The sequence below is a fragment of the Pseudophryne corroboree genome, chromosome 8 (genome assembly GCF_028390025.1).
Source record: "Pseudophryne corroboree isolate aPseCor3 chromosome 8, aPseCor3.hap2, whole genome shotgun sequence".
NCBI lineage: Eukaryota > Metazoa > Chordata > Amphibia > Anura > Myobatrachidae > Pseudophryne > Pseudophryne corroboree.
This window is the reverse complement of record NC_086451.1, coordinates 205,840,832-205,866,752: the sequence shown is the minus strand read 5'-3', so window position 1 is coordinate 205,866,752 and position 25,921 is coordinate 205,840,832. Positions and strand designations below refer to the sequence as shown.

The window sequence follows — 25,921 nt, the reverse complement described above, 5'->3', positions numbered from 1 at the left end:
GTCTGCCTCAGCCAGCAATTAAAATTACCCTTCTTCTGTCTTCTTCTTGTCTTCTTTTTACTTATTCTGTCCACACTGCTCCTGCTCCCCGGGCGCCACTGTGGATCCTCTCTCCTTCAGTGGTGTGGCATGACGTTGTGATGTCATGATGTCACACACGTTTTATAATAAACATTATTGTTCGTCTGCAGTGGGCAATGAGCAGTGTCTGGTAGGAATGGGGCCCTTCCTTCACTTTGCTGCATGGGCGGTGTGAGGATACACTGGCAATGGCGGGCACTTGGTGAATGGGGGCTTCCTTCACCATGCAGCAGTGGGCGGTAGGAGCCGGTCAGGCCCTCCTTTCTCTATCAGAGTGTCCGAGCACAGCCGGCCTTAGCTATAGGCAGGCTAGGCATTTGCCTAGGGCATTCAAGCATGTCTAGGGGCATCCAAGCATGTCCCTGCAGTATCTTATGCTGGGACGGACAGTCTGCAATCTATCTGCTACTTTCTAAATGTATTCAATCAGTACTTGTATACACTGCTGTTTACATTTGTCAAATAGAATGCACACTGTCCCTTGAACTCCCTCCGACATGCTTGAATGCCCCTGACTTGTGAGACCTCAGACAGCAGAAGCCCAGTAACTGCAATTCCTGGACCTGTGACATTTTCACTGACTATATAAGGTTATTACTGGATGGCTCCTTATGATACCACATGTGTAATTTGGAAGACTGCTCCACATAAATGTGACATCACCTATACTGCTTGTGCACATTGGGTAGGGGGACCCTGCTATCCTGTGTGTGTCCCTTATCCCTGTGCAAACCCCTGGTGTCTGCAGGGATATAAGATGGGCAGTATTCTCCACACACTTTATTTCTCAGTCAGTCCATATCGTAAAATTCCCCTGGAATCCAGCACTGTAACATGGTCAGTAAGTTGCGTTGCGCTATTTCTATATGAAACGTCAGTGCAGCATGACTTTCAGATGCGTCAGACTGGAGAGCAGAGCATATTGTTGCCGGGAGTAACAGACACCAACAAACACACTGAAAAGTGAAGAGAATGGACATTTGCTACATGTTTGATACTGGTCTTTTTGTATAACCAGCAAGTATGGCAGTATTTGGACTTTGCTGCCATCTGTGTCCAACCAGCAAGCTAAAATAAAGGATGAGGCTTGCATAGGACGGCATACCCTGTGAGGTCACATCCCTTGTACGGGTGCCCCTTTAACAGGTGCGAGCACAAGCACTTACCCATCCTGCCACTCCCATCTCACAAAAAGCAGTCACGGATCTAGGGAGCTGCATGGGCACACACACTGACTGCAAGCACACCAGCAAGCAAAAGTAAGTTTTATTTTTCAAAAAGCTACTAGAATTACTAATGTGGGGCATATGTGTATGGTGAATTACTGTGTGGAATTATGTGTATTATGGGCAAGACAAATGCAGTTCATATGTGTAAGGTGCATTATTGTGTAGACTTTTGTGTATTATGGTCATTACTAATGTGGGGCCTATGTGTAAGGTGCATTACTGTGTGGAATTATGTGTATTATGGGCATTACTAATATGGGGCATATGTGTAAGGTGCAATATTGCATGGAATTGTGTACTATGGTCATTACTAATGGGAAGCATATATGTAAGGTGCATTACTGGGGGACATTATGTGTATTATGGGCATTACTAATGTGGGGCATTATGCAGGGTTTAACTGGTCCACAGGGGCACAGGGTAACACCCCGGTGGGCTCCACTGCCTGCGTGTTGCTGGGTCAGATGCAGAACTAGCAGCAGTGCTAGAAGGCACAAGCTAAAATTTTGCCTAGGGCATCAAATTGGCTAGGGCCAGCTCTGTGTCTGTGCCCGGGACAGTTGTACCAACTGTCCCCCCCTTTATGGTGACCTTAATGGCCCCCATTCGGCCAGTTGAATAAGTACAACAGTAGCCGCACTGTACGACTGCCCAATCTCACAGAAATGTGTTTGTTGGCCCATAGGGTAGCGAGCACTTTTCAGCAAATTTGCCATTCGGCCAGCCTTGTGATGGGTGCGAGTTGGGGTGTTATTGCTGGGGTTTAAACACTGTGGCAACTGTAATTTGCACCCTTCGCCTGGAACTGAATTCCTCCCTGAGTGTCTTAAAGATAGTGTAGTCAACTCTCTAGGCAGCAGACTGCCGTTCCAAGCATCATGCAAGCCAAATTCTGGTGCGGCAAAACAGTGATAGTGTGGCACCCCCCCTCTTCTTCCCCTCCTCCCCAGGCCCTGTGCTCTGGGTGCCAAGATCACTCACCCATTTCTAGTTATGACCTTGCTGGTTACCTGTAAAGGGGAGATGTTTACCAAATCTTCAGAGCCCCATCATGTAATTACAGAATTAGAATATAGTATGTCTTATCAAAAGGCAGTAAGGTTACGTTAATTCAAATATTTGTGTTTTAGTGTTTATCATTTCATCTTAGTTCTTACATTTTTTTAATTCTTTGTGTTTTTGTTTGGCGTTTGCAACCCTACACTTTAGTTTGCTATGTTCATGATTTCATATCTTGCCTTGTACAGGATTATTTGTTTGCAATATTATGTTTCTCTAACAGCACCACACCAACATAATGGCATCTACTTATGTTTTATTCTCTTAGTGAGACCTGCCACTGTTACACCTGATGTACTATTTGCAACTACCAAGCAACCTGAAGTTCCAACAGGTAAGTGATTGTACATATTTTAGTTCATTTGTATAAATAACGAGCTGTTCTACTCGTTCTTCACATTGGAGTTTCTGATTTTCATGGTTGGACAAATAAATGAGTATTAATAATTTGGTAAATCTATAGAGATGTAAATTTGAGACGTCTTAATGTAAGTATATATTAATCCATACTTCTTGGCATTACACGAGGAGCACCTGTAGCAGATATGGTAAATAGTGACAGGGCCAATTTTATATTTTCAAAAATTCTACACACTGGAGGAGCAATCCAAATTTTGATCTGATTGTCCATTCAAGCAATGCAAGCCACGCATTGGTAATGACATCATTATGTCAACCCCCTTTTTATCCCCTTAGGGGAGTTTATTAAAATTGTGATTACGTGGTTTTTCTGTTTCCCACCTACAGAATACCTATGTTAGATTCCAGCTTCCTAACACATCAGGAAGTAAGATAATTAGTGATGAGTCAGCCAGCCAGTCAGTGAGGGCTTTAACATTTATATATATATATATATATATATATATAGATTATAGCTGCCTGTGACTTTTATTGGTTTGCTACCTTCAATACATACTTGCCTACTTTTGAAAAAGCATTTCAGGGAGATTGTGAAAGTAACACCTATCAGCGCGGACGTGGACTGTTACATCTGAGAGGCTTTTCGTAAACATGACTTACATCCAAATGTAAATGAGCCCCAAAGTTAGTAAGATTAGGCTGTTGAAGAAAATACATTGATATTTTGCTGGATTTGTTATTGTATTGTGTCTTACCCGAGGTTTCATATACTGCAAGTGGTCACAACAAACCTTATTTAAAATGCATGTAGAGATAGAGATCATTGTGCCTTATAACCAATGCAGGAAAATGGCTCTGATGAACCCATTTGAATGTACAGATGTGTCCTCAAATATCTTTGTTGCGTACCGTGTAGCGGGCACCATGCAACTAGCGCCGGCTCCTTGTGTTATAAATCCCGTTATGAGTTGCGTTATAAATGTAACGTCATGTTATAATTGTAACATGCATACTATTTTCTGTCCACCAGATGTTGCTTTTCCTAAACCGTAAAGCGCATGCCTCAAATAGCCAATGGACCTTCCTAGCGCCGCCTGCTGATTGGCTGACATTTATTGTAACAATAAAGAACCATTAATCACTTCCCTTTATAAAAAAAATCCCTTTCTACAAAATTCAAGGCCATGCTGCCACCCTGTTCACACAATTCACTTTGTCGTTATATTGTGTACTAAATCCTGGATTTTTTTTATCATAAACAGCATTATTATCTCGTAAAGCATTTGAGGTTCAGTTGCTATCAAATGGCCAGAAATGTCTAATGCATTGTATCACTGGGTCCAAATCTCATTAATATGACTTCCAGATGGTCTCCATTGCTTTTCCGCCAGGCTTGGCGGATTCAATACAATTTTTTTTAAAAACGCAAATCAGAGAAAACACATCACATATACACCCGGAGGGCCTACTGTAACCAGGGTTGGCTGTGGCCTAACGAGTACAGTGTCCACCTGCAATGCGTGCACTCCCAGGTTCGATACCCAGTGGGTGCACAATTATTATTATCTTTTTACTTATTTTTTAATGCAATAAAGTTATTTTGTGTGTTGCTATTTCCCTTTATATTAAAAAAGTCCTCTTCTACAAAATACAAGGCCACGCTGCTGCCCTGTTCACACAATTCACTTTGTTGTTATATTGTGTACTAAATCCTGGATTTATTAGCATAAACAGCATTATTATCTTGGAAAGCATTTGAGGTTCAGTTACGTAGTTAATGAGGTTGAAAATAGGCAAAATGCCCATCGGGTTCAACCTGTTTTCTAGTGGAATTTAAGGAGAAAGGGGTGAACTCTGGCGCACTGAGTCTAGTCAGCCCAATCAGATCCCTTAATGCCTGCCCAACCAGGTATTGGAAAATGTTACAAATATGGATGAAAGAGAAATGATCAAAGGCAAAAAAAATTGTAACTGTTGAATATTGATATACATATAATACAATATAATTGGTGAAATACTAATACATAAACGAGTTCCAGTGCAATAATACAGAGCTTAGTCGCGCTAAGCCGGAAGTGCATGCGATCCACGGTGCGTTCCACCCAACAGGAAGTGTGTCCTGTGTTCCACTCAACTGCGGAATCACAGGGCACACGTGCATACAATGTTTATAACGCCATGGGGAGCTAAAAAACATTATGCTTGGAGGAAGTGTTTCACTTGCCCCATTCGTGGTATGGTGAAAAAATGCAGAGCTTTACCGCACTAGACCAGTAATGTATGCGGTCCACAGTGCATTCCACCTAACAGGAAGTGCGTCCTGCGTTCCACTCGAAATAGGAAACACAGGGCGCACGCACACTCGATATGTATGGCGCTGCTAGGAAGTAAAAACACATAAGGGGCTGAGAACATAATACCCAGAACAAACGAACCCCACTTGCCCCATAACTGATGTAATAGAACAATGCAGAACTCCATTGCACTGGACTGGAAGTGTATGCGGTCCACAATGCGTTCCATCTGGCCTGAAGTACGTCCTGTGTTCCATTCAAAGTGGTAAACACAGGGCGCATGCGCACCCGATATTAGTGGCGCTACGGGGAAGTGGAAACACTATGCTCAGCCTAAAATGTTCCTCTTACCCCATAAGGGATTCTGCGCATGCGTGAAACATATGTGGGATATAATATTGCACAAAAATGAAAATAAAAGGTTTACAAGATTTAAAAAGAATTGGGTGCAAATATTGAAATATAAACATACATTAAATATAATACCTAATGAATTTCTGTCTAAATATAAATCTTACACAGACCAATTAGATGTAGGAAAAGAAACTTGCATAAAAAATTAGATGTAGGAAAAGAAAATTGCATAAAAATGTGATAAGATAATATATACATTAATAAGCTATATGCAAAATATTTCCTATAATACCATTATGTCGAATGGAACAAATAAAAAAGGGTTCACTTATACTAAAATTCATAAAAACCATTTTAGTTCGAACTCGGAGTTCAAACCTACAGGAATCCAGGTATCTAATTTAAATATCCATTGCATCTCTGCCTTGGCTAGATTTCCCTCTATATCACGATCTCTCCAAGAGGCTCTGATATGTTGTATACCCATAAATTCAACTATATGTGAAACAGAACATTTATGTTTATTAAGAAAATGTTCTGATAGGGTGTGGGTAGTCACACCTCTTTTAATATTACGCAAATGTTCTGCAATCCGTGTTTTGAAAGCTCCTCCTGTTCTGCCGACATAGAGAAGGCCACAACTACATTTGATGAGATAAACTACATTCATAGTATGGCAGGTGATGAAATCTTTTATCTGATATTTATTATTATTTATAGTGAATTCTGTTCTCTTGGAAGCAGTGGAAGGTATAGTCCTACAAACTAAACACATCTGTGAAATCCTTTAGTTCGACTGGGTTGTTGATTTCAAAAGGTAAAGCACTTTTTACTAAAGAGTTTTTTAAATTATTACTTCTCCTGTATATAAATTTAGGTTTTTCTGGTATTTTGTTCTTTAATATGGGATCTCTCAATAATAAATGCCAATGGCATTTCATTATTTGTTCTTGCTTCCTATAATCTGAGCCAAATCCAGATATAAATGCTCATTCACAATTGTTATTCACAACTTCATTCTGATTTATTTAAAGAATGTCTTTCCTTTCTATATTCTCCACTTCACATTCTGCTTTCTCTAGAATTTCTTTTCTGTAACCTTTATCCAAAAACTTCTTATTTATGATGTTTTTTTTGATTGATAATCCTGTTTCTCACTACAGTTTCTGTTGAGTCTCAAGAACTATCCTTTTGGAGTGCCCTTGAGCCAATTGGGATGATGTTAGCTATTTTACGGTATCATACTATTACAATCCGTTGGTTTAGTGTAATCTTTGGTATGTAATTTGTTCTCTTTAATGAAGATAGTAAGGTAAAGAAAGTTGACACTTTCTTGACGTATAGAAAAATTATCCAATTTCAACTGATCTCCTTGCCAAATGAAAAGAATTTCGTCTATATAATGGTACCATGACACCAAGTTCGCACCAGCCAGTGAACTACCCCATATGGCATCTTCCTCCCACCTTGCCATAAATAAATTTGCATAGCTAGGTGCGAACTTGGTGCCCATGGCAGTACCAACCTTTTGAAGGAAATAATCCCCCTCAAAGAAAAAATAATTATTTTCTAAATTGAAACTAATGCTTTCAAGAATGAATTCAACATTTTCGGCAGTCATGGTGTTTTTTTCCAAATGCCATCTGATAGCTTCAATTCCATCATTGTGGTCAATTATGGTATACAGGGAAGTGACATCCGCTGTTACCAAATGAAAGTTCTCATTCCATTGTACACCACAAAGCTTGTTGATTACATCTGTGGTGTCTTTTAGGTAGGAATTTCCTTTGACCACTAATGGTTGAAGATGGTAATCTACCATCTCAGACAGAATAGTTGTTAGACTACCTGTACCCGAGATTATGGGACGTCCTGGTGGTTTTGCTGGGTGTTTGTGTATCTTTGGGAGAGTGTAAATGATTAGAGTTTTTGGATGTTGGATGTTTAGAAAATCAAATTCCTTTTTAGTTAATACTCTATTTTCCAAATATTTATTGATCAATTTGCTGTAATTGTTCTTAATTTTTATTGTTGGAACAGTTCTGAGTTTCTGATATGTACCGTTGGAATGGAGTTGTGACATCATTTCTTCCTTATAATCTTTTCTGTCTTGGATGGTGATACCTCCTCCCTTGTCACAGGGTTTAATCACAATCTCTTTATCCTCCCTAAGTGATTTAATAGCCAGTTTCTCATTCTTTGTGATGTTGGATTGGGGATACATTCCCTTTTTGGTGGTAGAAATAGTCTTGGTTTTTTTCATAGTCTTAACATCCTCTAGAACTGACTTTGTGAAACTCTCTATCATACATCCCCTTACATGTGCAGGGTGAAAGGTGGATTTGTTCTTAAATGGAGTAATCTTTTCATCCTCCTTTTGAGTTTCTGTGGTGTTCATAGCAAATAATTTTTTTAAGGTTCATTTTCTGGAGAACTTTTGAATATCAATGTGTGAATTGAAAGAATCTACTCTAGAAGTGGGCGCAAATTTGAGACCCTTTTGAAGAATGCTTTCTTCATCTTTTGTTAAGGATCTTGAGCTAAAATTAAAAATTTTCACATGATCAGTGATTTCTGGAGTAGAGATGCAAGGTTTAACAACCTTTCTTCATCTGTTTTTGCATCCCCCTCATTTTCTCCTCTTACTTTTTTTTTTTTAAATAACGTTTTATTGATTATATAAGCATATATACAGACAGATACATCGTTGTGGCCAACAGGAGGCAAATTAGGTAATAGTGGGGCATTATAATCAGACGGGGGAGGCGATCAATAGACATTTCAATCCGTAGTTATCACACATACCTCCGTATAGACAAGTTACCCAAATTGTCACAACTATCTATTAAAGTAGAAAAAAGGGGGGGATGGGGAAACAGGGTGCATAAGGAAAAGATTACAGGGTAGAGGAGAGAAAACAGTGGGAGGAGGGGATTGTGGGTAACAGGGAGAGGGGAAAGAAAGAGAGGGAGGTCGGCCAGTCTGAGCCATATATATAATAGTAAGTTTGTGGCGTAAGTAAAGTCTAGATTGGATGATAAATATTCAGTATCAAACATTAAATACTAGACACTAAACATGAAATATTAAATGGTTGTCAGTGGCGGTTCAGCATTAAAGTGTAGAGTCCAAGGTGTCCATGTCTCTGTAAAGGATACTGGGGAGTCTCGGAGGGAAGCAGTAATTCGCTCTAGCTTATACGCGAACCATATTGCGTTAATAGTAGCGGTCAAAGTGGGAGGGGTCGCGGATTTCCAATTGGAGGCTATTTGGCATTTAGCCGTATTCAATATGTGTTTAATTAGGGCTCGTTGGCAGCGTGAGGTGTCAGGAATGGGGCGGGAAAGTAGTGAGTAAAGGGGCGAGTCGGGGACGGTTACATGCGTAACCTCCAAGACCAATTTGTGGATTTGTCTCCAATATTGGCGGATCGATGAACAAGACCACCAAACATGCAACAGGGTCCCTCGGCACCCACATAATCTCCAGCACTCATCCGAGCACGTGGGATAAATAGAATGTAGTCTAGTAGGAACTAGATACCAGCGGTAGTACAATTTATATGAATTTTCAGCTATACGGACTGAGATAGAGCTTTTGGTAATTTCCTGTCTAATATCCTCCCATTCCTCCACAGTTAAGGTCTCTCCCACCTCCCTTTCCCAGGCCAGTTCGTGACTCTCCTTAGGCGGGACATTGTGTGTCAGTAACACTCGGTAGATGCGCGAAAGGAGTCCTTTCGTTGAGTGTAAACCGCTACACCATATTTCCAGGGGGGTGGCTATAATAGGATGGGTGGGTTTAAGGATTGTTCCGTAGAAGTGTCTGATTTGTAAAAACTGATAGAATACCGAATGGGGAAACGAGAAACGGGATTGTAGATTTGCAAAAGATGGGAATGAGGAGAGAGGAGCAACGTCCTGTAGAAAGAGAATATTATGCGCGGTCCAATGGTTAAATGCAAGGTGGTTATTGCCTGGCGGGAATTGCGCATTGTTCCATAGAGGAGTTAAATAGGGGTTGTGAGAGCGGAGTTGATAGAAGCGAGTACAGAAATCCCATATTGACAAAGAAAAGCGCATTGTCGGCAGGAGGAGATTAGAGGTGGGCCGGGAGCTGGGTGGGCTCCATAAGAGGGTTGAGGATGAAAACATATGGAGATAATGCGCCTCGAGTGAGGTCCACGTTCTCTGTGCTGGAGGTGAGTGCCAGAGAACACAAGAGGCCAAGTGTGTGGCTCGGTAGTGTCAGGAATCGACTCACCACAGCCACGTCTGTCCGTCGGTGCGGACACCGTCCGGGGTCCCTACGTTCTGCTGTCGTCCGCTCCTCTGCCGCCAGACGTCATCCTGGGCCTAGGAACGCTCCTGTAACAGCGGGCGTGTGAGCACGCCGCGTTCCCGCCAGGCCGCGGCATGGGCGCCGCCATGACAGTCTCCATCGGTCAGAGTACGGCGGCCAATCCGGAGCTTGGCCACATCTCCTTGTCCCACTCCAACCAATGTCTGCACACCAGGGGGTATATCAGGAGCTGCAGGATGAGCCTGTGGTTGTCCTGAACTTTGTGTCACTCCTGCGACCCATGTGCCTGGATTCCTCTGTGTTCCTGGTTACCTTCCTGGATCCTCCGTGTTCCTGGTTACCTACCTGTTCCTCCATATTCCCGGTTACCTTCCTGCACCTCCGTGGAACTACAAGCATCAGCAACCCCTGCATCTGTATTTGGCTCCACACCTAACTACAACCGCAGTGTGCTTCAGCCTCAGCAGTAGAGACTCTCTCCAGGTGCATTCCATCACCTCACCTGTGAAGCAGCTTGCTAGCTGCCTGTGCCTAACGAACTGCACTGTGAACATTCACCTGCAGTCTCCTGCATCTGCTACCAGGTTGCTATACATTTATTTACCATCTCTGCTGGCTCCACGTTTTAAACCATTCTGGTTCTCACATCAGTGAACTTATTTACCATTTCCTCCATAGACTCTCAGCTTCCAAGCTGCACCATTTCCATTGCATACTTTTTATTGTTTATCCCTGCACGTTATTCTGCTGCCATATTGTGTGAACTTTTATGTTAAATAAAACACCATTGCGCTGATGCGCAGAAACCCAATCCAGCCTCCTCACTTCTTCCATCCTACCTCCACTGACCCACTAGCGCCCCCTCCGGGGACACAAGCAAAACCTAACCTGACAGGTAGTATCGGATGAGGTCTGGTACTCCAAGACCGCCCTCCGAGCGGTGTTGTTGGAGCAGTCGTATCTTAACTCTCGTTTTTTTCCCAGCCCAAATGAAGCTAGATATATCTCGTTGAAGATTCTTCAATATTTTAACTGGGATGTAAATAGGTAATGTTTGCCATAGGTACAATATCCGTGGCAGTAGGTTCATTTTGACTGTCGCGATGCGACCAAACCAGAAGATAAATAATTTATTCCAGGCAGTGAGATCGGATTTGAGCGAGGATATCAACCGTGGGAAATTAGCAGCATATAACGATGAGTAGGATTTGGTTAGATAAATGCCCAAATATTTGAGTTTAGACCTTTGCCATTTAAAAGAATAGGAGGAGCGTAAAAGACTGAGATCCCGTGGAGTGATGTGCAGGTCTAGAACCTCTGTTTTGTCAGAATTGAGTTTATAGTTTGAGATGGAGCTATACATGTGAATCTCCTCAAAAAGGTGTTGCAGGGAAGTGTGTGGGTCGGTCAGGGTCAAGATGACATCGTCTGCATATAGTGCAATTTTGTATTCATGGTTGTCCACTGAGATACCTGAGATGTTGGAGTTCAGTCGGATTTTTGCCGCCAGTGGTTCCATCACTAGGGCAAAAAGTAGGGGGGAAAGTAGACATCCCTGACGGGTGCCATTTCTAATAGATAGTGGCGGGGAGGAAAGACCATTAACCAGAATTGACGCTGAAGGGTTAAAATAGAGCGAGGTGATGGCATTATAAAATGGACCTTGAATTCCCACAGCCTGTAAAGCTTGCTGCATAAAAGGCCAGGCTACCCTATCAAATGCCTTCTCCGCATCAAGAGCCACCACCAAAGTTGGGGTGGAGTCTCGATGGGAGAGGTGAATAAGATCTATAAGGCGCCGAGTATTATCAGCAGCCTGACGATTGGGAATAAAGCCCACTTGGTCTGGGTGGATTAATATAGGGAGATAAGGGGCGAGTCGATTTGCCAGGATTTTAGTGAATAGTTTTAGATCTGTGTTTAATAATGAGATGGACCTATAATTTTTCATTTCCAGGGGATCCCGATCAGGCTTGGCAATAACTATAATACTAGCTCTGGTGGTAGCTGCATCGAGAGAACTCCCCTCCATCAATGAGTTGAATAGTGAATGTAGCATAGGAAGAAGGGCTTGGGAAATTTTTTTTATAATATATGGCGGTATATCCATCCGGACCTGGTGCGGAAGAACGGCGAAGCTGCCCAATTGTGATAAGGATTTCTTCGTGAGTAATGGGATCATTGAGAATCTTCAGATCCGCTGTAGATAGTTTCGGTAAGTGACAAGAGGAAAGATATTGTTGGATAGTTGATATGTGGTGTGGATCGGTAGTGGTCTCTGAGGGAAGGTTATAGAGGGAAGCATAATAATCCTGGAAAAGGGAAGCCATCACTTTAGGATCGCATGTTGTGGATCCGTCAGGGCACCTCAAAGCCAGTATTCGATTGAGCGTGCGTTTCTCGCGCAGTCGACTGGCTAATAAGGTATCTGCCTTGTTCGATTTTTCGTAGAACTTTTGGCGGATCCACAAGAGTGACTGGATTGTTTTCTTTGTGAGGATTTGGGACAATTGCCCTTTCAGGGCAAGTATCTTTAGATATAGTTTGCGCCTGGGGAACCACTGATGGCGAAGAGTCAAAGAGGTTAATTCAGTCTCTAGGTCTGCGATCCGTTTAGACTCAATTTTCCTCTGGGTAGACGTAAGGCTAATAAGGAGACCCCGCAATGTTACCTTGTGTGCTTCCCATAGTATTGCTGACGATATGTCGGGGGAGATGTTGTCAGCTAAAAAGTGGTGAATTGCGTCTTCTATTTGAGACACATTAGCGGATTTAAGACCTAGGGACTCATTAAGGCGCCATTTGCGGGGAGTCGAAGGTTTATGAGAGCATGTAAAATCAAGTGATATCGCATAGTGGTCAGACCAGGTGATCGGAACCACCTGGGCGCCTAGAAGGGTTTGAGTGAAGTCCCTATCTACAAAAACGTAGTCAATACGAGTGTATATGTCGTGTTGTGGGGAATAGTGCGTATAGCCCTTAGCGGACGGGTAAAGTGATTTCCAAGCATCATATAAATTATGTGCAGTGACGCAGGACTGGAGGAGTCTAGACAGTTTCGTATGGGGAGAGGGCCCACCGTCTGGGCGGGACCTGTCAACATGGGGATCCATTGTAGCATTACAGTCACCGGCCACAATAACCCAGAGATTTGAAAATTTAGAGAGGTGGTCGGAGAACGTTTTAAAAAAGGAGCCCTGCTGCATGTTTGGAGCGTAAACCGACGCCAAGGTAATGGGAGTTTGATTAATGGAGCCGGAAAGAATTACAAATCTGCCGTGGTCATCCAGAACCGTGTCCCGGACAACTAGGGGTAGGTCGCGATGGATTAGGATGGCTGTGCCTCTGCGTTTGGCTGACATTGTGGAGTAAAAAGCATGAGGGTAGCGTTTGGAGCTTAGTGAAGGGTGAGGGGCCCTAAAATGGGTCTTCTGCAAAAATATGATATCCGCTTTTTGTCTGGCAAAAAACTGAAACGCCATGGAGTGCTTGGTTGGGGAATTAAGGCCATTGACGTTAATGGATAAAACTTTTAAAGTCATGGAGGTTGAAAGACAGCATAGCTCAAAAGAGAAGATAGCCCCTGACTTGGCCGACCATGGGGCGTTAGGAAGGGAAAGGAAAGACAGTAGAAACAGGTAGGGAAGATCGTAAATACGAACTTAAGGGATAGACCCTTTCCTAGAAACGGGTTGGGTCCAGAAATGAAGGGGCGGGCGCCGAGCGGGCCGCCCCTTCGGAGTGTGGGGACGCGCCAATAGTGACACATCATAATGAGAATGAGGAACATACAGAAGAGTAAAGGAAAAAAGGAGAGGTACATTCTGCGAGCCAGGTTAAGGGAGGTGGGAAAATCAGATCAGGGAGTAAGAAGTAGTAAGCTGAGAAGGGAAGACATTGCTATCAGTATTTATGGTAACAATAACAGTAGCTTCATATGTAAGTTCAACCAAGGCATTTTAAATACAGCATAAATATAGCTAACAACATTGCCCTGATGAGTCAATGGTGGTATACATCAACAGTAATAGCCACAATCGTCACACCCAGAGCCGGCACCCGGGTGGCCCTCCATGATCGAGTGGTAGATTAGCTTTACCATTTCAAGGCACGAAACCAACCTAGGAAAAAGGGACCACCCAGAACCGACACGCAGGGAGCACAGATCGCGCGTAATCTACCCAGCCACCAAACCTATATGTGATAAACTATATAAACGAAAAAAAGAGAAACTAGCATAACATAGTCTATATATCGATAGAATATTCAGGTATGCAATGGTCAGCTCCTCTATAGTGAGGGCAAAGGTGGGTGAATATACATTGAAATCTAAAGAAACCATTAGCAATATGTTAAGAACCTAGAATCTAGAATGGTTAAGCTGGTTGTAGAAGGCTATGTCGCCCTCTAGTGTAGAGCAGCATAATAGCCGGCCCATCTCAGAGCACATAGTAATCTTTAAGATGGGGTCATCATGTAACGTCATGTAGAAATCAGCCTGAAATATCTTAATTCGCTAGATTCGCAAAACCTTAGAGATAGAACATGCAAAACAATATAACATAAAGCCACTATGATAGTAAAATGGGGAGGGACCAATATGCAATGTCCATTATATCTACTGATCCGAAAAGGGAGTTCCATTCGCTCATTTAGTAGACCATTCAGGGGTGGGAGCCCCGGGCCTTTTAGGGGAGGTGATAGGGAGCTGGTTCCGAATTTCATCCGGAAGAGACTCAAATATGCCCAGGGACCTGAGAAGGTCGTAGCCTTGGATGGGCGTTTTTATCGAGTGGTGAGAGCCATCTTTTGTGACATGTAATTGGAACGGAAAGCCCCACTTATATTTGATGGAGTTATCTCGAAGGACTTTGGTGATAGCGGTGAGGTCCTTGCGTTTTCGGAGTGTAGAGGGGGCCAAATCCTGGAAAATCTGTAGCTGGGTCCCGGAGTAGAGGACTGTTTGGTGTTCTCTGGCCGCCATCATGAATTTCTCTTTTGTTTTATAATAGTGGAACCGTAGGATGACATCTCTTGGGGGTTGGGTAGGTGGTGGACGTGGGCGCAGGGCTCGATGTGCTCTATCGAGAAGGAGGAAATCTTTAGAGACCTCGGGAATCATGGTCTGTAGTAGGCCCTCCAGGAAAGCTGGTAGGCCCTCCATAGAAACGCCCACCGGTATGTTGCGGATCCGGACATTATTCCGTCGATTCCGGTTGTCCATATCCTCTAGATGGTCCTCCTGTTGGGCCATATCCGCGCGAATCTCCGATAACTCCTGTTCGACCACCACCTGGTATTGGCAGACTTCGTCTACTTTACATTCCAGGGAATCTGTGCCGGTGCCAAGGTCAGCGAGTTCAGTTCTGAATTCAACTAGGACTGATCTCATTTCCGTTTGGATGGTCTTAGTGACAATTGCAATTACGTCTTGGGTCGTGAGACCTGTCGTCGGAGAAGGAGCATCATCGACATCCGACATAGGGTCTACGGTGGGGGAGCCGCGAGGTATAGCGCCTGCTTTTTCCCATGCCCGGAGAATACTAGGTTTAGCTTGAGCAGGGGTTTTGCGGTTACTCTGTGACATAGTAGAGTGAGAAAATGAACGGGTATCTACTGATATTATCGGTTCAGCAGAGCTGATGTCACAATTGCGAGATGGATTGATGTCGGCTCCCAGCGACTTTATAAGTATTATGGATAATGAACCCCTTATCGCAACCCGGCCGCAGAATGATTTAGCATAAAACAGGCATCACATGGTCCTCACATCGTAGTGGGCAAGATATGCAGTAATGAGGTGCGGATCAAAACCAGCGTTACATAGTAAGATAGGTAGCTCCCACCAGTGTCGACCACGGCAGCTAGGCGATGGGGACGGGGGGAGAAACACGTTAGCACGGTCACGGACCAGCCAGTGATCGGCCGCAGTGTAGCAGGGCTGGATAAAATGATATGTGCTTTAACTGCTTATTGATACAGTATAGCAGGGAGCTGTTCCAGATGTCTGAGCCCTGGAGGGGGGGGGGGACGCTGGGCCGTTATTCTGTGTGGCTGGAGTGAGCTCCGTAGCTTAAGTAATTATGGCCACGTGTGTTGCCCAACAGCGGGCAGTGAGGGCCGCGGTGGAGTTCTTATCCAGGGGGCCTCCTTGATCACTGCAGGGCAGGAGGTGGGAGGCGGCCGGCAGCCGACGCAGCGACCGGAGTTCAGAGGTGATGTGCTCAGCAGCGGCAGGATCCGGTCGTCATTGCGGTAAGGGGATTAGCAGACGAGGGGAGGGGGGCAGCAGCTCACCTGGCCGGAGTCCCGTCTTTCCACGAGCTCCGCAGCCAGAGGTAAGATGGCCGCCGCTCCGTCCCTGTTTCAATGGACCGCGTCTCCTGCTCCGTGTCCCGCGCTCCGGGGCCGTGGCACAGCAGGTGGGGGGGCTGTGGTAGCAGTCAGATTGGCCGCCCGGCGCTCTCCAGGGATCCAAAAAGGCCTCGCTGAGTCGGCTGTACCGCTCCGGATGTCCCGCCCGGCCTCGGCTCCAACTCTAGGTCCCGGCTCCACGCCGAGGGGAAGGCCGCAACCCGCAGGAGGGCTAAAAAGCGCTCCCCGATTCCGCGGGTCCCCCTCAGCTATTGCAGCAGGGTAACAGAGGCTGTCAGAGGCTCTCCTGGGCTTTCAGGGAGGGAATAGGTATGAATTTAGAGAGGTTTTATAAAGTGCCCTCTGGAGCAGCCCAAGATCACTTCCTCTCACCATGAAAGCCAGGCCACGCCCCCTTTCTCCTCTTTCTTACTATTAAATCCTGGTGTTCCTGAACCTCTCTCATTGCCCTAAAAAGGTCTACGATCTTGTCTGGGATAATTGAAAGGATCAAATCTATTATGGGTACTGATGGGAGATCTTTTATCCCATCTGTTATTTCTATAATTCGGTCTGTACGGTCTTTTTGGGTATATCCAATTGTTTCACGGGAAATAATCTCTATTTCTGTAATCAAAGTTCTCTCTTGGTGGATAATGCTGATTATCATAAATGGGAATAATTTCCTTATATCTGTCCTTCTCTGTATTGTTATGACCTTCAAAGTGTACCTTCCTTTTATTCATGTTTTTCTTCTTTTTTGATTGAATGGGTGGAACTTTAGGGTCATATTCAAATTCCTTCTTCCTATCTTTCTTCACTTTCTTTTTCTGGCTGATTCCGCCAGTTCTATAGAATTCATGATCTCTTTTTAATTTTCTTTGTTTCTTCTCCACGAGATCTTAAGTATGTTTATCTATTCTTATTTCTAATTCCTTATCCAAAATGGTATATTCGGGTAATTCCTGAAATGGTTTAATCAGAGTTTGGAGATTCTTAATTTTATCATTAAGATCCAATAGTTTATCCTTTCTTTCCTTAATAATTAAATGCATCAAAGCAATTTTTTCCCATTCTTTTTTAAAATGGTCACTTGAATCTTTAAAAGTGGGTAATTTTTTTATTCTTAAGCCCTTTGGTATAATATCATCTTTCAGATATTTATCAAGTGTGGCTATTTCCCACTATTGAGCACTCTTTTATCATAAGAGTGCCCAATTTATTCATGGCAATTTCTAAATCCTCATATGTTACTTCTACACTGTCTTCGCAGCAATCTAATTGGAAGACCTCTTTGAGATAATCTTGCCTAACATCTAGGTGTATAAACATTCTGGCTGCCTAACTTCACCACAATTGGGAAATGTACTAGTGGAATTTAAGGAGAAAGGGGTGAACTCTGGCGCACTGAGTCTAGTCAGCCCAATCAGATCCCTTAATACATGCCCAACCAGGTATTGGAAAATGTTACAAATATGGATGAAAGAGAAATGATCAAAGGCGACAAATGAAAGACAATATGAATAAAGATGAATGATAAAAATAGAAAAGTGAGAAAAATAAAATAATTTCTACAATACGGTAAGTTTTCCAAAGAGAGTCCTCAGGTTATCAGTTTGTAGTCCAAATGTCCACAGCAGATATGCAACAAAATAAAAACATAAAATCCAATGTGTGATATTGTCTGAACAAGGCTATTTCATGGTGTCCAGAAATGGAACCCTGGTGTATGAATAAACTTGATAGAAGAGAGGATAGGGTCTCACCACCAATCCAAATACAGAATAGAGCGTACCGAAACTCACATAGCAAGAAATTAGGGAATTGCATATAAAGGTATCTTTTCTGAAAATATCACAATTGTTCATATAGGCACAGCGTACCCCACTCACGTGTCAGATGTGATCTGTCTGCATATAAAGGTATCTTTTAAATGAACAGCCAATTCAGTTGATTGAACAATAAAATTGTTCACTTTATTTAATAAAAAATTAGGGAATAAAATGATGGGCAAGATGGTCAATCGTGACACTTAAGGGTGCCTACCAGGGCATGGGGGGAAGATGAAACAAAAACTCCAATACAAGTGGGGAATCCGGAATGCCCACTGTATTCAAAACCCTGGCGTACCTTATCAGTGAAACAGGTGACAAAACTTGCATAAAAGAACAAAGATAATGTCCAATCTCAGCTTGCACCAACGCCGTTTCGACCAAATAGGTCTTTTTCAAGGTGTGCATGCTGAGAGTGGAAATAGAGGCTATTTATGCCCATGAGACAGGAAGTAGGGACCACAGTGCATGATGGGATGTACAAACAGAGCCATGGCATTTAGAGAAATATGAACACACAAAAAATTATTTTTAACTGTTGAATATTGATATACATATAATACAATATAATTGGTGAAATACTAATACATAAACGAGTTCCAGTGCAAAAATACAGAGCTTAGTCACGCCGGGCTGGAAGTGCATGCGGTCCACGGTGCGTTCCACCCAACAGGAAGTGTGTCCTGTGTTCCACTCAACGGCGGAATCACAGGGCACACGTGCATACAATGTTTATAACGCCATGGGGAGCTAAAAAACATTATGGTTGGAGGAAGTGTTTCACTTGCCCCATTCGTGGTATAGTGAAAAAATGCAGAGCTTTACTGCACTGGACCGGGAATGTATGCGGTCCACAGTGCGTTCCACCTAACAGGAAGTGCGTCCTGTAGTGTTCTTGCCATCAAACAAGTCTTCTCAGTCAATGTCATTAAGTGCACCTCTCAGCATACTGAAGTTATCCTTCCTAAAGTTAAATATTTTGGTTGATCCCTTGTAGTGATATTTCTTGAAACTGATGTCAAATGTGATCATATAGATTGTTTAATGTATACATCTTGGAGAACCGTTTGATTTGTTGATTCCATGGCAGGGTAATATACATACTTAGAGGTATGCTTTATATACGGAACTACAATATCCAGAATCCTTTGTGCTATTGCAAAGGAGTGGAATGAGATATAGGTGAGGTTTAAACCTCTACATTTGATTAGACAATATCATAGAAATAAAAACAGACTTTTGTACTTAGTGAGAAATATAAAATTGAGGAATTATTTCGTTTTTTAACCTTTATTTGAGTAGAAACTACAGGATGAGGTCACTTCCTGAGTATTGATTTCCGGTCAGGGCATGATTGGCTACAGGCATCATAAATAGCTGGCTTCTCACACAGAAGGTCATGTCTTGAAAAAGGTCCAAGAGACCGAAACGCGTTGACAGACCACTGTGTGAGTAGCCATTTTTCCAACAGAATTATTCTTCTATGGACTTTTGTTTACAATTGATGGGAACGTCTTTACATGCTTTTTTTCTCAAAGAAAAACTTTAGATGAATTTCTATAGACTTTTTTCTATTTTATCTATTTGTTTTTAATACATTTTGTGGAACATTCGTTTACACATGTTTGTGATTCACATGATTTATGAGGAAGAAAGATCCTGTTGACCCTTTTCTCGCTTTGAATTGGTGTTTGGAGGTCACGTGTTTTCTACTGTAAAGTGCTATATAGGTTTTTCGTGCTTGATACCAGTTGTGGTGCAAAAGATCGGATAAAGATACCTTGATGGGATTCAGTTTTCACACCTATTTGTGAGTTTGGGGTACACCCGCTAGATACATCTTTTTTTGTTACACAAAGATACCGCTATAGGAGTTTCCCCCACATTTACTGTGTGAGTGAGGGGTACGCATACCGTATTAGCATTTGGGTGAAGGGCCCACTGATTGATGGTGTATATGAAATCAAAAGTATATTTCACATGGTGGAATAAAGGCACGGAATTAATTATTTGGTATAAATTCTATATATGACATATGATAAAGAAATTACTGCACATTGGATATTCTTTCTCATTTCCATGTTAATGAGGCCATTACATATTGAAGATACATTCTCATGAACTGTTTTTGAGAGGACGACAGAAGGAAACCTTGATAGGAGTCTATATTTCTATTTCTGTGTGAGTTGGGGTACGACACCCAGGATTATCTTTAAACTTTGAACTTGATGTGGGAAAATAAAAAGATACCTTGATGTGTGTAGCCTGCTCCATATTATCGTGAGTGGGGGTACGCCAAACAATAACATTGTATCACTTTAGTTAGGAAAGTACAATTACCCCTCTATGTTTCATGTTATTCCCATGCGCCAAAGGAAGCCATTGACTCTTTTCTCGCTTTCGATTTGTACAATTTTGGATTAAGGGGTGACATCCATTTGAGTCAACAGTTTCCATCAGGCAGCATTCCCATTGCGCCAGTTTGTATAGTCTACAGAAAAAACGTTCCCCTCCATAGGTAGTAATTGCCTGTTTGAGGGGCCCTGCAGAATTCTGTGCCAGCAGTATTTTACATTAAACAGGAGACATGGCCATGTCTCCTGGACTTTGTCCACACACCGTCAGTACCCAGGCTAGCCAATAGGTCCAGCAATATGAGCATGCCATCTAAAAACTCATGCACATTGACTCTGCAGGTACCTCACTTGCGATTGTAGGGTAACATTGTCTCAAGATGCTTGACAAATTGTCAGGCACCACAGTCCCAGTATTAGGCTATGGGGATGAGATAATCAAATAAATATTTGCAATTTCTTTGCAGTTTCCCTTTTGCTAAACAGGAGTGATCAGTGAAACATCTTCTTTTGGCAAAAAAGGAAATATCACTGCTTCATAAATAGAGCCCGTGTATGCGTGTGAAAAACTAGAGATACATTTTTATGGGTGTGGTATTGAAAGTCGACAGTAACTAGGTCGACAATGTCTAGGTCGACCACTATTGGTCGACAGTAACTAGGTCGACATGGTGTCTAGGTCGACAGGGTCTTTAGGTCAAAATGTTCTAGGTCGACAGATCAAAAGGTCGACATGAGTTTTTAATGTTATTTTGGTGTCGTTTTCATCGTAGAGTGACCGGGAACCCCAATTAGTGCACCGCGTCCCCTCGCATGGCTCGCTTCGCTCGCCATGCTTCGGGCATAGTGCCTTCACTTCGCTCGGCACAGATTACCGTTCCAGTCGTAGTCCACGTGGATCGTTAAGTATGAAAAGGTTAAAAAAAAGAAAAAAATTGTGAAAAACTCATGTCGACCTTTTGACCTGTTGACCTAGAACATGTCGACCTAAAGACCCTGTCGACCTTGACACCCTGTCGACCTAGTTACTGTCGACCAATAGTGGTCGACCTAGACATTGTCGACCTAGTTACTGTTGACTTTCAGCCCGGATCCCCATTTTTATATGTAAAAATTTTTTAAAATGAAGTTACAAATAAGAATAACTTTCATTATTTGTAATCTTTTTAATGTTTAGAAGCTTTTTAAATGTGACATTGGGGCTAGTAGTATAATTATTAGAGATGAGGGGATTCGGTTCCCTGAGAACCGAACCAGCCCGAACTTCACCACCTTAGCCCGGATCCGAGTCAGGATCCCACCTGACTCAGAAACCAGAATGAGGCAAAACGTCATCATCCCGCTTTTAGATTCTCACGGGTTTGGATTCCATATAAGGAGCCGTGCGTCGCCACCATTTTCACTCCGGCATTGGAGAGTGTAGAGAGAGGATGTGTCTCCAACCTCAGTGTCCTGCATCAGTTCAGTGGTAGTGTCTTGTGCTGCATCAGTCCAGTCACAGTGGTTGTGTTCTCTGCTGCCATATGTCCAGTGCTGCTTTATAAGTCCAGTCCAGTGGTGGTGTCTTAGGCTGCATCAGTCCAGTCACAGTGGTGGTGTCCTCTGCTGCCATATGTCCAGTGCTGCTGTATAAGTCCAGTCCAGTGGGGCTGTGTTGTGCTGCATCAGATCAGTGGTGGTGTGTTGTGCTGCATCAGTCCAGTCACAGTGGTGGTGTCCTCTGCTGCCATATGTCCAGTACTGCTGTATAAGTTCAGTCCATTGCAGTGGTGCTGTGTTATCCTGCATCAGTCCAGTGGTGGTGTCCCTGTGCTGCTATATATGTCCAGTGGTACTGCCGTATATGTCCAGTAGTACTGCCGTATATGTCCATTGATACTGCCGTATATGTCCAGCGGTACTGCCGTATAAATCCAGTGTTACTGCCGTATAATTCCAGTGATCCTGCCATATAATTCCAGTGATCCTGCCATATAATTCCAGTGATACTGCCGTATATGTCCAGTGATCCTGCCGTATAATTCCAGTGATCCTGCCATATAATTCCAGTGATACTGCCGTATATGTCCAGTGATACTGCCATATAATTCCAGTGGTACTGCCAGATAAGTCCAGTCCAGTGGTGCTGCCATATAAGTTTAGGGGTGCTGTCCTGTGCTGTATATTATTTACTCCAAATAAAGGGGTTATTAATATTTAATCCAAATAATTTTCACAGGGTTTGCCCTGTGTGGTGTAGAGATACGCTCTCCTGTACTGCATATTGTTATATAACTCCAGAAAAATAATGGAGAACAAAAATTTGGAGGATAAAACAGGAAAAGATCAAGAACCACTTCCTCCTAGTGCTGAAGCTGCTGCCACTAGTCATGACATAGACAATGAAATCCCATCAACGTTGTCTGCCAAGGCCGATGCCCAATGTGATAGTAGAGGGCATGTAAAATCCAAAAAGCCAAAGTTCAGTAAAAATACCCCAAAAAATTAATTGAAATGTCTGAGGAGAAACATAAACTTGCCAATATGCCATCTACGACATGGAGTGGCAAGGAACGGCTGAGGCCCTGGCCTATGTTCATGACTAGTGGTTTAGCTTCACGTGATGATGGAAGCCCTCATCCTCCCGCTAGAAAAATGATAAGAGTAAAGATGGCAAAAGCACAGCAAAGAACTGTGCGTTCTAAGATGGTATCACAAATCCCAAAAGAGAGTCCAAATATGTCGGTGGTTGCAATGCCTGACCTTCCCAACACTGGACGGGAAGAGGTGGTTCCTTCCACCATTTGCATGTCCTCTGCAAGTGCTGGAAGGAGCACCCACAGTCCAGTTTCTGATATTCAAATTGAAGATGTCACTGTTGAAGTACACCAGGATGAGTATATGGGTGTTGCTGGCACTGAGGAGAAAGTTGACGATGAGGATTCTGATGGTGATGTGGTTTGTTTAAATCAGGCACCAGGGGAGACACCTGTTGTCCGTGGGATGAAGAAGCTGATTGTGATGCCTGGGCAAAATATAAAAAAAGCCACCTCTTCCGTGTGGAATTATTTCTCCATAAATCCGGACAACAGGTGTCAAGCCATGTGTTGCCTCTGTCAATCTGTAATAAGTAGGGGTAAGAATGTTAACCACCTAGGAACATCCTCCCTTATATGTCACCTGCAGCGCATTCATCAGAAGTCAGTGTCAAGTTGTGAAACTTTGTGTAAGAGCTTAAGCAGTCCATTGACACCTAAATCCCTTCTTCCTCTTGTACCCAAGCTCCTGCAACCCACACCACCAACTCCCTCAACGTCAACCTCCTCCTCAGTCAGTAATCTCAGTAGTCCTGCAGGCCATGTTACTGGCAAGACTGACGAGTCCTCTCCTAACTGGGATTCCTCCAGAGGATCCTTGAGTGGTACGCCTACAACTGCTGTTGCTGCCGCTGCTGTTGTTGCTGCTGGGATTCGATCGTCATCCCAGAGGGTAAGTCGGAAGACCACTTGTACTACTTCAACTAAGCAATTGACAGTCCAACCTGTCCTTTGTGAGGAAGATGAAATATGACAGTAGTCTTCCTTTTGCAAATTGGATAATTGAGGCCTTGACAGCTATGTTGGTGTTAGACGTGCGTCCGGTATCCACCATTAGTTCTGTGGAACTTAGAGAATTGTTTGAGGGAGTGTGTCCCTGGTACCAAATCCCATCTATGTTTCATTTCACTGCGCAGGCAATACCGAGAATGTACAGAGACGTCAGAAAAAGTGTCCTCAGTGTCCTAAAAAATGCAGTTGTACACACTGTCCACTTAACCACGGACATGTGGACAAGTGGAACAGGGCAGACTAAGGACTACATGACTGTGACAGCCCACTGGGTAGATGAATGGCCTCCCTCAGCTACAACAGCAGCGGCACCAGTATCAGCATCTTGCAAACGCCAACTCGTTCTTAGGCAGGCTACACTATGTATCAACACTTTCCATAAGAAGCACACCGCTGACAACCTATTACGGAAACTGAGAAACATCATCGCACAATGGCTTACCCCAATTAGACTTTCCTGGGGATTTGTGATATCGGACAATGCCACCAATATTGTGCGTTCATTACATCTGGGAAAATTCCAGCACATCTCATGTTTTGCACAATTAATTTGGCGGTGCAGAAATTTTTGAAAAATTACAGGGGCGTGCAGGATATGCTGTCGGTGGCCCGAAAAATTGTGGGCCACTTTCAACATTCAGAAAAAACGTGCCAAAGACTGGAGCGCCATCAAACACTCCTGAACCCGCCCTGCCATAAACTGAAGCAGGAGGTGGTAATGAGGTGGAATTCAACACTCTATATGCTTTAGAGGATGGAGGAGCAGCAAAATGCCATTCAAGCCTATACATCCACCTACGATATAGGCAAAGGAGGGGGAATGCACCTGACTCAAGCGCAGTGGAGAATGATTTCCGTCTTGTGCAAGGTTCTACAACTCTACAAACTTGCCATACATGAAGTCAGTTCAGACACTGCCAGCTTGAGTCAGGTCATTCCCCTCATCAGGCTTTTGCAGAAGCAGCTGGATAAATTGAAGGAGGAGCTAAGATGGAGCGATTCCGCAAAGTATGTTTTACTTGTGGATGGAGCCCTTCATTTATTTTGCCAGGATTCACAGGTGGTCAATCTGTTGAAATAAGAGCACTAAATTTTGGCCACCGTGCTCGATCCTAGGTTTAAAGCCTACGTTGTATCTCTATTTCTGGCAGACACAAGTCTGCAGAGGTTCAAAGACCTGCTGGTGAGAAAATTGTCAACTCAAGCGGAACGTGACCCGTCAACAGCTCCTCCTTCATTTTCCCCCGCAACTAGGGCTGCAAGGAAAAGGATAAGATTTCCTATCCCACCTGCTGGCAGTGATGCAGGGCAGTCAGAAGCGAGTGCTGACATCTGGTCCGGACTGACGGACCTGCCAATGATTACTGACATGTCTACTGTCACTGCATATGATGCTGTCACCATTGAAAGAATGATGTTCATCAAAATTAAATATAAATTCCTCCGGGAAGACCTTTACCAGCAATTGCCTACAGAAAGTACACAGGGACCTGTGATGGTGGATTCCAGTGGGGACGAATTAATACTCTGTGAGGAGGAGGAGGATGTACACAGTGAAATGGGTAAGGAATCGGAGGATGAGTATGGGGTCGACAGCTTGCCTCTGTAGAGCCAGTTTGTAGAAGGAGAGATTGATTACTTATTTTTTGGTGGGAGCCCAAACAAACCAGTCATTTCAGCCACAGTCGTGTGGCAGACCCTGTCTCTGAAATGATTGGTTTGTTAAAGTGTTCATGTCCTGTTTATACAACATAATGGTGGGTGGGAGGGCCCAAGGACAATTCCATCTTGCACGTCTTTTTCTTCTTTGCATCATGTGCTGTTTGGGGACTAGTTTTTTAAAGTGACATCCTGTCTGGCACTGCCGTACAACTCGAGGGGTACTGCCGTATAAGTCCAGTCCAGTGGTGCTGTCTTGTGCTGCATCAGTCCAGTGGTGGTGTCTTGTGCTGCCATAAGTCCATTGGTGGTGTCTTGTGCTGTATATTATTTACTCCAAATAAAAGGGTTATAAACATTATATTATTATCCGAATAATTTTTACAGGGTTTGCCCTGTGTTGTGTAGGGGTATGCTCGCCTGGGCTACATATTATTATAATAGCTCCAAATAAAA

General features: G+C 43.4%; 1 protein-coding gene across 1 annotated transcript in view; it reads left to right on the top strand.

The window, feature by feature from the left end:
• Positions 1-25,921, top strand: part of VSIG4 (V-set and immunoglobulin domain containing 4) — a 279,878-nt gene that overhangs the window by 180,233 nt on the left and 73,724 nt on the right. Inside the window, exon 4 of the mRNA XM_063935615.1 lies at positions 2,638-2,703. Coding sequence (XP_063791685.1) covers positions 2,638-2,703 — 66 coding nt within the window. The remainder of the gene's footprint in view (positions 1-2,637; positions 2,704-25,921) is intronic.